Source organism: Anolis carolinensis, chromosome 2, assembly GCF_035594765.1.
Source record: "Anolis carolinensis isolate JA03-04 chromosome 2, rAnoCar3.1.pri, whole genome shotgun sequence".
Taxonomy (NCBI): domain Eukaryota; kingdom Metazoa; phylum Chordata; class Lepidosauria; order Squamata; family Dactyloidae; genus Anolis; species Anolis carolinensis.
The window spans coordinates 6,954,325-6,971,365 of NC_085842.1; the positions used below are offsets into that span (position 1 = coordinate 6,954,325).

General features: G+C 42.7%; 1 protein-coding gene across 2 annotated transcripts; it reads right to left on the reverse strand.

Moving 5' to 3' along the window:
• Window positions 1–38: 38 nt before the first annotated feature.
• LOC134296900 (zinc finger protein 271-like) lies at window positions 39–16,369 on the reverse strand. Of its 2 annotated transcripts, XM_062973014.1 has the most exons (3): window positions 16,228–16,369; window positions 9,305–10,990; window positions 39–171 (listed from the first exon to the last, which is right to left on the reverse strand). In XM_062973014.1, the coding sequence occupies exons 2-3, from the start codon at window positions 10,821–10,823 to the stop codon at window positions 137–139; spliced, it is 1,554 nt and encodes a 517-aa protein (XP_062829084.1). In that variant the 5' UTR covers window positions 10,824–10,990; window positions 16,228–16,369; the 3' UTR covers window positions 39–136. The 2 variants fall into 2 exon arrangements, with proteins under 2 accessions (XP_062829084.1, XP_062829083.1); XM_062973013.1 differs by lacking the exon at window positions 39–171 and having other exon boundaries at window positions 4,961–10,990.
• Between the last annotated feature and the right edge of the window lie 672 nt (window positions 16,370–17,041).

Consider the following 17,041-nt stretch of genomic DNA (forward strand, 5'->3'; position numbering starts at 1 on the left):
TCTCAGCTCCTGATTGGGAGTTTTATTGTCTTTTTGTTGAAAATACCGAAAACACTGACTGAATTAAGTCCATGCAGCAAAAGCAATGGGATATTTTTGGTACTTGCATTGTGAGTTCCTTGGAAAGGAAATTATTTTATGCAAGGAGATTGCAGAGAGGAGATCCTTTCCCTAAAGACATGAAGATAAGAAAAGAGAAAAATTTCAAATATAGCAAAACTTCACAACCACCAAACTACTGATGTTAGCCCCTGCCAGATGCTCACCAAACTATAACTAGGAATTCATAGCATTAGGACATGGAAGTTGAACTGATGTCAAACTGCAATCATTTTACTGTGTGTAGATGCAGCATCAGCCACAAAGCTCCAGTACCTCCCTAAACTACAAAACCTTGAATTCCCCACATAGTTCAAGCACACATTTCATTAGTATGTGAATTGTAATTTCCAGCCAGCGTTTTTCCCAACTTGGATGCTTCAGAAGCTCCTAAAATCCTTCCCTTTTGGTCAGGCATATGCAGAGTTCCCTGATCACACTACAAGACTGCGCCAAAGGCAGGCTTGAAATGCAAAATAAGAGGTTGCACAATGCAAAGCTGTGGGCTGGTTCTACTTCCAGGCCCCTTGGTCCTAAACCAAAAGCTATGTGCCCACCATTTTACCTGTTTTGACGCACAATTGCAATACCCCCAGGACAAAATCCATGAATACTCGTCAAAGATATGGGGTAGCCCCACATCTAGATGCCCTGATCTCCATCCAGTGCCTCCATTCCGTAATGCAATGGAGGAACAAGGACGTCAATGCTCACTTATGAAAATATGATGTGCAGATTTGATAAATGTGGATTTAATGTGTGTAGGTATGAATGAATTTTATTAAAGGTGAATAGATGAGGCCTAATTTAGCTGAAGACACAAATCTAAGATTAAGGCCTGCAATGACTAACTGCCTGCTTGCTGAGCTGTAATTAGAAGTTGCTAATAAGAACTGTGACAAATGATTAACTGTTGACATTGCTGGCTTGATGAACGAATGGAGGAAAACAGAGTACAAGCATTATCCAGAAAGTAGATTGTGTTTTGGAATTCAAAATGTACAAAGCATAGGAGAAAACATTTACCATATGCAGTTGAAAGCCACACCCAAATACCACTTCTCAACATAGTCACCATTCAAATCTAGGCACTTAGCATAGCGATGAATGAGCTTGGCAACTCCTTCCCCACAAAACTCTGCCGCTTGCGTCCTCAACCAGCCGGTCACCCTTTTCCGCAGCTGCGCATCATCTACATATGGTAAATGTTTTCTCCTATACTTTGTTCATTTTTAATTCCAAAACGTAATCTACTTTCTGGATAACCCTCGTATTTACATTAATCAGAGATAATCTCTCTTTTAAGTTAAAGGAATGTTTACAAGATTCTTTATGTTAAGAAGGAAGACAACAGGTCAACACAAATCAAGAAGAGTCAACATCTGGTGAGAAACTGAGATGGAATCAATGTTTCAGGCTAGCCAAACAACCTGACAGTAATTAACAACTTTGGGACAACATCAGCAAAATATTGCTAAATTAGGGACCTTATGACAATCCCAGAGCCCCTGGTGATGCAACAGGTTAAACCGCTGAGCTGCTGAACTTGCTGATCAAAAGGTCAGTGGTTCGAATTTGGGGAGCGGAGTGAGCTCTCACTGTTAGCCCCAGCTCCTGTCAACCTATCAGCTTGAAAACATGCAAATGTGAGTAGATCAATAGGTACCACTCTGGTGGAAAGGTAACAGTGCTCCATGCAGTCATGCCAGCCACATGACCTTGGAGGTGTCTACGGACAATGCTAGCTCTTCAGCTTAGAAATGGAGACGAACACCAACCCCCAGAGTCAGGGGAAAACCTTTACCTTATCTTAAGTCGTACCTCCAGCCCTCTCGGTCCTAAGCAAAGGCTATGTGTCCCTCTTTTTAACTGTTTTGATACAATATTGCAAGACCCCCAGGACAAAATCAATTCTACCTCCTTGCTCCTCACCAAAGGAATAGGCAATCCATCATCCAGCATTCCCATGCAATACAGGACGAGGATGGCAACACTCACCTGCCCCTTTTTTACCTGCTTCGGGGCACTATTGCAACACCCCATGTTCAAATCAACACTTTCCTGCTTGTTCCCCCACCAAAGATGTGGGTCATCTCCACATCCAGTGCCCATGATCCCCAACTAATGCAAAAAGAGGGTGCCAAAGCCCATGTGCTTTCCCCGACCTACTTTGAGACAATACTGGAACCTCCTCAAGACAAAATCCCAACCAAACCTATGGGTCTGCCCCACATCCAGTTCTCCATAACGCAGGAAAAGGATGCCAAAACCCATGCGTCCCTCTCTTTCTTGCTTTGGAGCACTACTTCACCTCCTTTTGGAACCAAACTCCACACTTCCCACCTTGCAACCCTGCACCAAGTTATGGGTCAGCCCCACATCCACATGCACCCCTTATTCCCATGCAAAGTAGGAAAAGGATGCCAAATCCCATGCGCCCTCCTCTTAGCTGTTTTGGAGCACTACTGCAAACCTCCCAGGACAAAATACGCCTTTTTCTTCTTGCTCTCCTAGCAAAGCTATGGCCCAGCCCCACACCCAGCAAAGGGGCTCCAAAGCCCATGCACCACCACCTTTTTTATCTACTTTGGAACATTACTGCAAAACCTACAGTCCCTTCTTGCTCTGCTGCCAAAGATATGGGTCTGACCCACAATGCAGGAAAGGGACAGCAAAGCTCATGCATGCATGCACCACTCTCTTACCTGTTTTTGCAACAACAACAACAAAAACACACATTGAAAGCTCTCCCCTTTTGCAACAGGAGGGCAGGAAGAGGAAGTGGGGAACTCTTTCCCCCTCCTGCCCCAATGACTTCCCTGTCTTACTCTGGGAGGAACAACTCTGTGGCTTTAACCCTTCAGAGCCACAAACACACACACACACACACTCCCAAAGCAGCCAGGAGCTGAGCTGAAAGGCTGCTGCTGCTGCTGCATCAACTGCACAAGGATTTGCTTTAGTATTTTCAATCCGGTTTTGAAAGACATCCAGAGGAGGAGACCCACTTCTAGAACATTGTGAATTTTAAGTGCTAATTGCAGTGTATAAATAAAGTAAATAAATAAATATATTAGTTCCATACTTCCTATTCTTATTGCCCTTCTCTGGACCTGAGGGTTGAATGAAAAGTAATGCCTCCACCTTCGTAACTCCTCAAGGGATGCCAGTCCTGGTCTGCGGCAGGTACCGGCTTGTTCAGTAGACTCTCCTCTACAGTTCCATTTGGCAGGAAGCCTTAGCATTGATCGGTTGTGTTGTTAAAAGTGTGAAGTATGGAACCCTGTGCAGACAGTTCCATTTGGCGGGAAGCCTTAGCATTGAACAGTTGTGTTGTTAAAAGTGTGAAGTATGGAACCCTGTGCAGACAGTTCCATTTGGCGGGAAGCCTTAGCATTGAACGGTTGTGTTGTTAAAAGTGTGAAGTATGGAACCCTGTGCAGACAGTTCCATTTGGCGGGAAGCCTTAGCATTGAACGGTTGTGTTGTTAAAAGTGTGAAGTATGGAACCCTGTGCAGACAGTTCCATTTGGCGGGAAGCCTTAGCATTGAACGGTTGTGTTGTTAAAAGTGTGAAGTATGGAACCCTGTGCAGACAGTTCCATTTGGCGGGAAGCCTTAGCATTGATCGGTTGTGTTGTTAAAAGTGGGAAGTATGGAACCCTGTGCAGACAGTTCCATTTGGCAGGAAGCCTTAGCATTGAACGGTTGTGTTGTTATGGAACCCTGCGCAGATGGTCAGTCAATGTGCAGTCTTGAATTCTTGACAGCAGAAGGTGTCACCCCAAAGGAGATTCATCAGAGAACGCAAGCTGTTTATGGTGATTGTGTTGATGTGAGTCCTGTGCGTCATTGAGCAAGTAAGTTTAAAGATGTCGAGGTGGGACATCTGACTTGCGTGGCAAACAAAGAGTTGGATGTCCTGTGACAGCAACCACTGAGTTTCACAAGCAAAAGGTTGACAGATTGATTCAGGACGATCCTTGTATCACTCAAAGAGAGATTTCAAGCATCTTCGGCATTTCACAAGAACATGTGGGTCACATGATTGCTTTGCTTGGCTAACGGAAGATCTGTGCACAATGGGTCCTGTGAGACGCCGGTTGCAGAAACAGAGTGTCGACTTCTTCTGTGACGGTTTCATCGTTGTTCATCGTTGGCAGAAATGTATCCAATTGTCTGGTGATTATGTGGAAAAGTGAATAGTGGTAGTTAAAGAGCACTTTCTAAGGATTATTTCTGCATTTGATTTATTAAAATATTCCCAAATAATGAAGGTGGAGGCATTACTTTTCATTCAACCCTCGTACGAGTCCATCTACATTGTAAAAGAAATACAGTCTGATACACTTTAATTGCCATGGTTCAAGGTTCAATGCTATTGAAAGTTATAGTTTTACATGACCTTTAGTCTTCGCTGCCTAATTGGTACCTTGCCAAATTATAACTCCCATAACGGCAGTTAAAGTGAGTCAAACCGCATTCATTCTACAATGTAGATGCACCTCAAGATATGGTAGGGCAGCATATCATTAAGTACAGTAGAGTCTCACTTATCCAACATAAACTGGCTGGCAGAATGTTCGATAAGCGAATATGTTGGATAATAAGGAGGCATTAAGGAAAAGTCTATTAAAATCAAATTACATTATGATTTTACAAATTAAGCACCAAAACATCATGTTGACAACAAATTTGACAGAAAAAGTAGTTCAATACGCAGTAATGGGTCACATTATTGCTTTGCTTGGCTATCGGAAGATCTGTGCACGATGGGTACCCAGGATGCTGACGCCTGAAATGAAAGAGTGAAATGGCAGACAAAGGTTTGAGGTAATGAGACAAAAAGAGTTCCGGTGGCTGTAGAAAAAAAAAGACGTTTATTCTCAGTGGCCAGAAAGATTAAGCAATAAGAAAAGTACCTTCTCCTGTAATCAGGAAAGCGAAGGTACAGAACAAAGAAACACAGGTCCTTATATACTATTTTTGCATTCATCTATTTACGTCATAGAGGCATTATCCATCACCAATTAGTGTCAAAAAAGTCTTACTTGGCACTTTACTAAAAGCTACTTTTGCATTTTCCTAAAATATAGACTACTTTCAAGACCTCTGACCCTCCATTAGGCCTTATCTAAGGAATTCCTATCTAAGCTCTCAGGGGTTCTCATTAATTGAGGAATTTCCCCTTATCCTAGCTTTTAGGGAGCCATTAGCACTCCTACATGGCGCCAGGTCTTATCTTGACATCCCAAAAGCCTTCATTTGTCTTTTGTCCATTAGCTTATCTATTCTTGTTGACACTTAACATATGTCTCTGGCACTTAGGGTGAACTTTGGTCTTTGCTGGGTCTTGCTAGGCAAAGTGTATTTTGGAGCTATATGCACATATTCTACTTGTGATTACATTTTTCCTGTTCCTATTTCTAATATGATTACATTCAATATATAGTTTCCAATACAAGTATTATATTTTCCCAATACACCTTCATCAAGAGAACAGACTTGAAATTTGCCAGGAACTCCTCTCACGTTACGAGAATGAAGGTGACACCTTTCTCCTTAGGGGTAACACCTTCTGCTGTCAAGAATTCAATGACTGGACATTGCTAAAGTCACATTGTCCGACCATCTGCGCAGGGTTCCATACTTTGCACTTTAACAACACAACTGTTCAATGCTAAGGCTTCCTGCCAAATGGAACTAACTGTAGAGGAGAGTCTACTGAACAAGCCAGTACCTGCTGCAGACCAGGACTGACATCTGTTGAGAGGTTACGAAGATGGAGGCATTACTTTTCATTCAACCCTCGTAGAATCCTGGAGTTGGAAGAGACCCCAAGGCCCCATCCACATTGCCCTATAATGTAGTTTAAGGACAGTGTAGGTAGGACCCAAGTGGCATCTGGTTCAATCCCCTTCTACTACCATGTTTCCCTGAAAATAAGAGTGTCTTATATTAATTTTTGCTCCCAAAGACATGCTAGGTCTTATTTTCAGGGGATGTCTTGTTTTGCTCCCTCCACCACCACCGAGGAAGGCACATGTGGCACAAAGGAGGAGGGAAAGGCGTGTGTCTTACTTTTGGGGGATGTCTTATATTTGGCAGTTCCCCCAAACTTCTACTAGGTCTTATTTTCAGGGGATGTCTTATTTTCAGGGAAGCGCGGCATATAAGAAGACACACTCAAAGCACTCCTGACAGAAAGCCATCCAGCCTCTACTGAAGGTTTGATTATTTTAATGTCAAATATGGTTTATTTATTTATTTAAAAAACAAATTATATTTTATTGTGTTTATATTATTTTAATGAGTGTTGTTTTATAACCGCGCGGAGAGCCGGGTAAGAAATATAATATTTATTTATTTATTTCCAGTACAGTAGAGTCTCACTTATCCAAAATAAACAGGCCGGCAGAATGTTGGATAAGCGAATATGTTGGATAATAAGGAGGGATTAAGGAAAAGCCTATTGAACATCAAATTAGGTTATGATTTTACAAATTAAGCACCCAAACATCATGTTATACAACAAATTTGACAGAAAAAGTAGTTCAATACGCAGTAATGCTACGTAGTAATTACTGTATTTACGAATTTAGCACCAAAATATCACGATATATTGAAAACATTGACTACAAAAATGCCTTGGATAATCCAGAACGTTGGATAAGCGAGTGTTGGATAAGTGAGATTCTACTGTATTTATATTCCGCCCTTCTCACCCCGAAGGGGACTCAGGGCGGATCACATTGCACACATATAAGGCAAACATTCAATGCCATAACATAGAACAGAGGCAGAGACAGACACAGGCTCGGGCTGGCCTCGAACTCATGACGTTTTGGTCAGAGTGATTTGTTGCAGCTGGCTGCTAACCAGCATGCGCCACAGCCCAGCCTGATAATAATAATAATAATAATAATAATAATAATAATAATAATAATAATAAGTGTTATATGATCATTGGTGGCGCAGCAGATTAAACCACTAAGCTGCTGAACTTGCTGACCAAAAGGTCAGTGGTTTGAATCTGGGGAGCAGAGTGAGCTCTTGCTGTTAGCCCCAGCTTCTGCCAACCTAGCAGTTTGAAACATGCAAATGTGAGTAGATCAATAGGTACCGCTCCAGCAGGAAGGTAATAATATTCCATGAAGTCATGCCGGCCAAATGACCTTTGAGGTGTCTATGGACAACGCCGGCTCTTCGGCTTAGAAACAGAGATGAGCACCAACCCCCAGAGTCAGACATGACTGGACTTAATGTCAGGGGAATACCTTTACCCTTTACTTTGCATTTGTTAGACCTATCACTATGATAAATTTCATAAATTCTGTATATTGACGTTTTTTAAAAGCTGCAAAATAATTTTCTGTTTTTGACTGCAGTCTAGGACCTAACCCACTCTATTATCAAGGCATGCCAGGACAGTCGGCGCCCTGTATCCATTAATTTGGAAGAATTATACTGAGAATGATTTTGAAAAACACATTTTATATATTATTTGGAATTCAATAAAAATATTTTCAAGTCACACTTCCCAGCATGACATGGAGTATTCTCCTAACTGAATGTTCCCCTCATCAAAGAAAAACAGACGTAGTTTTCATGCATGAGACACCCAACGATGTCTAATTTCAGAGACTGGAGACAAGCTATCTATATCAGGCATGGGCCAACTTGGGCCCTCCAGGTGTTTTGAACTCCAACTCCCACAATTCCTAACAGCCTACCGGCTGTTAGGAATTGTGGGAGTTGGAGTCCAAAACACCTGGAGGGCCCAAGTTGGCACATGCCTGATCCATATACTCACATATAACTTGATCTCTAATATACATTGAGGGCAGGTTTTGGAGCCACTATTATTTCTTGGGGCTCCTGACTAAAATTGCTAAACTTACACATGAGTATATAGGGTACTTTTGTAGGTTTTCGCAACTGCTTCAACTGGTTCCATTTGTTGGAGTTACGGTTTTTGTGGTATGAAAATTTCACTCATAGTTTAAAGCTAGTGTGTGCAATGCTTTGTATAGCATTCCAGTAGAGTAGTGGTTAAATGCATAGAGGAAGATTAATTGCTAGAGTGACATTGTGTAGTTTCCGCCAGAAATAAGTTGAGGAATGTGGGCGTTGACAGTTTTGTAGATAACGTTCTTCGTTAGTCGCCATCAATTGAGTCGGACATGTAGATGGGCTTCTCCGGCTGTGCTTTGTATTGTTGTGACTCAGCAACAGCATCGCCTGCAGAGCCAGAGTGAGGATGAAGAAGGGGATTATGGGTTTCAGATACAAGAGACAGATGATGGGATGCAGGATGAATTTCAGGATGATGGCATGGGGATGGGAATTATACAGGCTGATTCAGAGGCTCGAGAAATGCAGCTTGAGGATGAACTTTTGAACCAGCTGGTCATAGATAACAGCCAGGATGACATTCCCATGGGAAATAATGAGCCAGAGATGTCTCAGGCCCCAGTTCAGGTGCGAGATAATGAGGTGGAAGGCCTTGAATGAGCGCCATCACTATCTAGAGCAGATCACTTGCAATGGAAAGGAATGTCTCAGCCTCGTCGTAGTTTAAGATTGGCTGGAAAGCGAGAGGCCTCTGAAGGAAAAAGAAATGCATTTTTGGGTTGCTTTTAAAACTGTGTGTTTTGAGACAGATCTTTGTCAAAGCAAATTCTCGCTTCATCTGAGTGGATGTCCATGCTTCCCTGCCTTAGAGTTTCTCCTGTTCCTAGATCTTTGTAACCTTTGGGCCTTTGTTCTTGTGGATTTACTGACTCTTGTTTTGCCTATGGATTATTCGATTTACTGACTCTTGTTTTGCTTATGAACTATTGGATTTTACTGACTCTTTTACAACAACTTTGAGAACTTTATATTTGCTTGCTTTGATTTATATATTTGCTTTTGTTCAATAAAATTACAAAAGACTACCTTCTGTGTCTGACTTGGTGTCAATGGCAAGGTGAACTATTCTGAGGTGCGACATGTATATAGCTGTAATTACTGCAATAAAAGATAAGAACCGCCAGGTTCGGCTGACAGCTGCGTGTGTATGTAAGCAGATCTCTAGATCGCCGACGGAGGGGGAAATTGAGATGGAAAGGTGAATAAATCTCAATTTAACCCTCACATCGACACCATTGCCCCCTCCCACTATTTTAGGATTCCCATTCTATGTAATTTATTAAGTAGTTACTAGACTTTGAGTCACGCTTGACATGTTGCTCATCCATCTCCATATTTAAACCAGCCACATGGGTGGTTTTATAATGCTCCACAAAGGACGGCCTGGTGTAAAAGCTTTCTCCGCAGTGGACGCACTTATATGGCTTCTCTCCGGTGTGGGTCCTCTGGTGTGCAATAAGGTTGGAGCTCAAGTTGAACTTTTTCCTGCACTCAGAGCAACTATAGGGTTTCTCCTCTGTGTGCGTCCTCTGGTGTCTAATAAGTCCTGAGCTACATGTAAAACTCTTGTCGCAGTCTGAGCATTTGTAGGGTTTCTCTCCTGTGTGGATTCTCTGGTGGACATTAAGCTGGGAGCTGACGCTGAAGAATTTGCCACAGTCCGGGCACTGGTACGGTTTCTCTCCCATATGGGTTCTCTGGTGGACCACGAGGTTTGAACTCAAGATGAAGCTTTTGCCACATTCGCCGCAACTATAGGGTTTTTCTCCCGTGTGGATTCTCTGGTGTCGGATAAGACCAGCGCTGCAAGCGAACATCTTTCCGCAGTCGGCACAGTCGTATGGCTTGTCTCCTCCGTGCGTTCTCTTGTGAGCATTGAGGCTGGACCTTAAATACACACTTTTGGGGCAGACCTTACATTTGTACGGTTTCTTTCCCGTGTGGATCGTCTCATGAGCACTGAGGCTGGATCTTATGCTGAAGCTTTTCCCACAGTTTGAGCATTTGTAGGGTTTCTCTCCGGTGTGGGTTCTCTGATGGATGCTAAGCTGAGAGCTCACACCGAAGGTCTTCCCACAAGTGGCACACTGGTACGGCTTCTCACCGGTGTGAGTCCGCTGGTGTCGCACAAGGCTCGAGCTGCAACCAAAGCCTTTCCCACAATCCGGACATTTGTATGGTTTGTCCTTGGTGTGAATCCTTTGGTGTCTAATAAGACTGGAGCTGCAACTGAAGCTCCTCCCACAGTCGGCACAACGATACGGCTTCTCACCCGTGTGACGTCTTTCGTGGGCAATGACGTTCGAGCTCTGGCTGAAGCTCTTCCCGCACACGGAGCAGGCGTAGGGCTTTTCCCCTTTGTGGGTTCTCATGTGGGCGATGAGGGAAGACTTCTGGCTGAAGCGTCTCCCACAGTCGGAGCATCGGAAGGGTTTCTCTCCGGTGTGGATTCTCTCGTGAGCTACCACGCTGGATTTCAAACCAAAGCGTCTCCCGCAGTCCGGACACTCGTAGGGTTTCTCTTCCGTGTGGATTCTCTCGTGAGCAATAAGGCTTGATGCCTGGCTGAAACCTCTCCCGCAGACGGAGCATTTGTAGGGTTTCTCCTCCGTGTGGATTCGCTCGTGGGCGACCAGAGTCGACTTCCTCCCAAAGCTCTTCCCACATTTCAGGCAACGGTAGGGTTTCTCCCCGGTGTGGATTCTCCCATGAGCAATAAGGTTTGAGCTGTTGCTGAAGCTTTTCCCACACTTGCCACATTTCAGTCGTCTTTTGCATTTCTCAGATCTCCAAAGGACTGACTTCTCCATATCCTTTCTCTCTTGCCTTCGTCTTTCAAACCCTTTTCCTGCCTAGGAATATGGATTGTTTTTCCCTTCTATTTTTGTTTGCAATTCACTATGGCCGTCTAATTCCTCATTGTCCACATTGGAATCATTGCATCCTCTTCTTCCTTCTCACTCAGACATCCTTTGAACTGTTGAAAGAAGTAAAGAATTAAAATAAGTCAGACCAAGGTAAAATGGAAAGGGGTGTGTGAATAATCCGATCTTCTCCTAGTGCAGAATTGAGGCTATTTATAAAGAATTATACAGTACAGTCTCACTTATCCAACATTCTGGATTATCCAATGCTGCTTGCCTCCCATCCCGATCCACAGCTGTTTCTCTAGGCAGCAAGGATTGAAATTTTTATGGATTTAATTTCCGACAATGTTGCTACTGTAAATTCATTTTATACAATTCTATCTTTATTTGTAGTCCATTGGTTAGTAGCCAATGTTTTTATAGTCAATGTTTTCAATACATTGTGATGTTTTGGTGCTAAATTCATAAATACAGTAATTACTACATAAAGTTACCATGTTTTGGACTGCCTTTTCTGTCAATTTGTTGTAAAACATGATGTTTTTGGTGCATAATTTGTAAAATCATAATGTAATTTGATGTTTAATAGGCTTTTCCTTAATCCCTCCATATTATCCAACATTTCCGCTTATCCAACGTTCAGTGGTTCCCTTGATGTATGGTAAGAACACCTTTCCTCTGGGTAGATCTGACCGCATAGGCAAACTGATGAAGAAGCACAACCTATAAACTATCTACAGACCCACAAAGAAAATCCAACAAATGCTACGGTCAGCGAAGGACAAGAGGGATCCTCTTCCCTCTGCAGGAGTCTACCAGATACCATGAAGCTGTGGACAAGTCTACATAGGGACCACCAAACACAGCATTGCCCAAACAAGAGTCAAAGAACATGAAAGGCACTGCAGACTAATTCAACCAGAGAAATCAGCCATAGCAGAGCATTTGATGAACCAGCCTGGACACAGGATATTATTTGAGAACATAGAAATGCTGGACCATTCCAACAACTATCATGTCAGACTACACAGAGAAGCCATTTAAATCCACAAGCATGTGGACAACTTCAACAGAAAGGAAGAAACCATGAAAATGAACAAAATCTGGCTACCAGTATTAAAAAACTCTAAAATCAAAACAGTGGATGGGAACCAACACTCTAAGGGCAGAGCACAGCTAATGACTAACAAAGGATGCCCCCAGGCAAGAGACAAAAACCTTTCCAATGCTAATTAGGGTGATTAACTGAAACATTAATGCTGGCTTCCCAGTGACAAAGGACTCTTGCCACACCCTGGACACTACACAGATATATATTCTTTCCTTTTCTTACTTAGTTTATTCATACCTCACAACCTCTGAGGATGCCTGCCATAGATGTGGGCGAAACGTCAGGAGAGAATGCTTCTGGAACATGGCCACACAGCCTGAAAGACATACAACAACCGTGTGATCCCGGCCATGAAAGCCTTTGACAACAGCCAGTAGACTGTTAGAAATTGTGGGAGTTGCAGTCCAAAACACCTGGAGGGCCCAAGTTTTCCCAGGCCTTAGAGGGGTCTATGGACAACGACGGTTCTTCAGCTTAGAAATGGAGATGAACATCAACCCCCAGAGTTGGACACTACTAGACTTAAGGTCAGGGAAAAGCTTTACCTTTACCTATTATTATTATTATTATTATTATTATTATTATTATTATTATTATTATTATATTTGATACACAACTAGATGAGTATACTACAAACAAGATCACTCTGCTGGTTGTTGTATTGGATCACATGTTGGACACCTCCCAAGTGTCTAGGACTATGTGATGTATCGGCAAATAATGTGTGCACATCTGAGTAGGGTGGCCTTTTGGAGCTGACAGATGGTAATTTTGTCAGTGCTGATTGTGTTAAAATGCAGGCCATGGTCTTTAGGCACTGCACCCAGTGTGCCAATCACCACTGGGACCACCTTTCTTGGCTTGTGCCAGAGTCTTTGCAGTTCGATCTTTAAATCCTCATATTGTGTCGGCTTTTCCAGTTGCTTCTCTTCAATCCTGCTGTCACCTGGAATTGTTGTTGTTGTTGTTATTATTGTATGACACAGCAAACAAGATAGATATGCTGGATTTCGTATCACAAAATCACAAGTCGAACACTTCCCAAGTGTCTAGGACTGTGTGATGTATTTTCGGATGATGCGCGCAGATCCCAGCAGGGTGGCCTTTTGCAGTTGGCAGATGGTGTGTTGTGTTCCAGAACTTTGTCAGTCTGGATTTGGAAGTCCCACAGTATCTTTGCGTGCTCATTTTCTTCTCTTCTTCTTCTTCTTCTTCTTCTTCTTCTTCTTCTTCTTCTTCTTCTTCTTCTTCTTCTTTTCTTCTTCTTCTTCTTCTCCTTCTCTTCTTCTTCTTCTCTTCTTCTTCTTCTCTTTTTCTTTTTCTCTTTTTCTTCTCTTCTTCTTCTCTTCTTCTTCTCTTCTTCTTTTTCTCTTCTTCTTCTTTTTCTCTTCTTCTTCTTTTTCTCTTCTTCTTCTTCTTCTCTTCTTCTTCTTCTTCTTCTTCTCTTCTTCTTCTTCTCTTCTTCTTCTTCTCTTCTTCTTCTTCTCCTCCTCCTCCTCCTTCTCCTCCTCTTTCTTCTCTTTCTTCTCTTTCTTCTTCTCCTTCTTCTCCTTCTTCTCCTTCTCCTTCTTCTTCTTCTTCCTTCCTCCATTTCTCTCATACATTTTCTCCCTCCCTCTTTTCTTCCTTTCTTCCACTCTTCCCTTGCTTTCCCTCATACACCTTTCTCCTCTTCATTCTTTCCTTTCTCTTCCACTCTTTTTCTTCCTTCCCTCCCTCCCTTCATCCCTTTCTTGTCTTCCTTTTCCTTCCATTCTTTCTCTTTATCGCTGCCCTCAGACCTTTTCCTTTTCTTTCTCTTCCTTCCCTTCTTTTTCTTTCCTCATCCTCCCTCCTTTCCTTTCTTACTTTTTTCCTTCTTACTTTTCCCTCATGCACATGTCACCTAGCAAGATCCAACCCGCTTCACTCCCTTTGTTCCCCAGTCAAATGACAAGAGGGCCACTTCACCCAGCCACAACCAATGCACTTTGTTCCTTTGCTCTCCCTCTGCTTGGGGCACGAAAGAGGTAGGGTTTTTTCCAGCTCAAACCCCTCAATTATTTTAAGATGGATAATGAAGGATCTGGTGGCCAAAATCCATTGAGCCACATAGGAACCTTTGTGGTACAAACCAACAGAAAAACAGACAGACTTTGAGTTTATATAGATAATCAGCTATAGCAGTTGGAGACCACATTGTCATTGTGTCATTGTAGGGAATACTGGGATTTATAGTTTTGAGGCACTTAGAGGGGTCTTTCTAGCTCCTGATATAGTGTGGAATTCCTAGTTACTGGTGGATTTGAGGCAAATTGCTAAATTCACAGCTGGACAAAATGCCTATGAAGCTCACCTTGATGCCATCCAATTTGATAGATCTGTCCTTAATTTAATTCTGGCAGCACCCACTGCAATGAACTCACATATCAGAGGTAACGAGTTTCCTTGTGCAGAGAAAAAGCAGAATAATAATAATAATAGTAATAATAACTGCTGGCATCATAAATTGGATACAGGCAGAACTGGACAATTTGGACAGAAAAACAAGAAAACTCATGACCATTCATCACTCACTGCACCCTCACAGTGATATTGACCGACTGTATCTGCCTAAAAGATCAGGGGGCAGAGGACTCTTACAAGTAAAACAAGCAGTCAAAGAAGAAGAACATGCCCTGGCAGAATATGTCAAGCAAAGTGAAGAACCTGCTTTGATTGAAGTCAAAAATCAGAAACTCCTCAAAGCACAGCAGACAAAAAATCAGTACAAGAAAACTGCACTACAAACTAGAGCTGACAGCTGGCACAACAAAACACTGCATGGAAAGTTCCTTGACAAAATTGAAGGAAAAGCTGATAAGGAGAAGACCTGGCTCTGGCTCACGAATGGGACCCTGAAGAAGGAGACAGAAGGCCTGATCCTTGCAGCCCAGGAGCAAGACATCAGGACAAATGCAATTCAGGCCAAGATCGAAAAATCAGCTGATGACCCAAAACGCAGACTATGCAAGGAAACTGACAAATCCATGGATCATATCCTCAGCTGCTGTAAAGAAAATCACACAGACAGACTACAAACAGAGGCACAACTATGTGGCCCAAATGATTCATTGGAACTTATGCCTCAAGTACCACCTTCCAGCAGTAAAGAACTGGTGGGATCACAAACCTGCAAAAGTATTGGAAAATGAGCACGCAAAGATACTGTGGGACTTTCAAATTCAGACTGACAAAGTTCTGGAACACAACACACCAGACATCACAGTTGTGGAAAAGAAAAAGGTTTGGATCATTGATGTTGCCATCCCAGGTGACAGTCGCATTGACGAAAAACAACAGGAAAAACTCAGCCGCTGTCCGGACCTCAAGGTCGAACTTCAAAGCCTCTGGCAGAAACCAGTACAGGTGGTCCCGGTGGTGGTGGGCACACTGGGTGCTGTGCCAAAAGATCTCAGCCGGCATTTGGAAACAATAGACATTGACAAAATTATGATCTGCCAGCTGCAAAAGGCCATCCTGCTGGGATCTGCACGCATCATCTGAAAATACATCACACAGTCCTAGACACTTGGGAAGTGTTCGACTTGTGATTTTGTGATATGAAATCCAGCATATCTATCTTGTTTGCTGTGTCATAATAATAATAATAATAATAATAATGTAAGGCATGCAAAGGCTTTGAGGGGTGGGATGGAGACCGTAAATACATTAGTGATCTATCTATTTTAAATGGTACAAAATTCAATTTTGTATTCTTGCAAAATTGTGCAGAACATTCTTGCAATTTTGCAGAAAAGAGTGACCTGTTTCCTCCGAAACCTGATTCAGTTTGGGGAACTAAGATGATTTCTCTACGGGGAAAACAAACAAACAAACATGGATATAGACAAATAGATGCCGACATACAAATCATCTTGTCGCACCTTTCAGGCGAACTTGGGAAAAGGCTTTCGTAGCGTAACTTTGGTAGAGTCACATCTACAATGCTGTATTAATGCAGTTTGACACCACTTTTGACTGCCCTGGCTCAATGCTATGGAATCATAGGAGCTCTAGTTTTGCAAGATTTTCATCCTTCTCTGGCAAAGAAAGATGTTGCCTCGCCAAAACCCGTAATTCCATTGCATTGAGTCATGGCAAATAATGTGGAATCAAACTGCATTAATTCTGCAATGTGGATGCACCTTAGGGCTCCAACCCATTTTAGGAGAGAAGGTCCCTTTCAACATATACTTTCTCCCTTCACTTTCTTACCTGTCCCAGGTGTTTTCTTCCCAGCCAGGACTGCATTGATTTATTGTCCTTTTCTCCTTTGCAGCTGCTCCTCTCTCTCCAATTCTGTTATTATTCTCTATTTGGAAACACCAAGAGAAAAAGCTGTCCTCCAGCTCCACCTGCTGGTCACAATCTCATGCTCTGTGTTTTTGCAGCAACCTTTGGTCCTCCAGGCCTTTGGACTTCAACTCCCAGAATTCCTAGCATTGGCAAAACTGGCTGGGACTTCTGGGAGTTGGAGTCCCCAAAAGCTAGAGATTGGGATCCACATTAAGAAACTCATGCTGGCTAGATTGAGGGACTGAAAGGGCTTTTCCTGAGCTTTTGTTAGTCTTGGTTGGCTTATCTATTCTTTCTGGAGGTGGGAAAGAATTTAGAAGCATCTGAACTGCAGAAATGATGCAGTTTGACACCACTATTAACTCCCATGGAAGTTGTTAGCATCAGTGTAGGTTTGCTTGTTTGGCAGCAGAAACTATACTTTGTGTTAATGTGGGGCTGTGGCGCAGACGGGAGAGCAAAGCCAGTGCAATTAACTGCAATGGATCACTGACCAGGAGGTCATAAGTTTGAGGCCCACTCGGAGCTATGTTGTTGTTTGTCTTTGTCCTATGTTAAAAGGCATTGAATGTTTGCCTAATATGTGTAATGTGATCCGCCCTGAGTCCCCTTTGGGGTGAGAAGGGCGGAATATAAATACTGTAAATAAAAAGAAAATAAATAAATATTTGTGTCTTGATAGTGTTTAAATGCAATTTGTGCCATGCTTGATTTGCAACTGATTGTATCACCC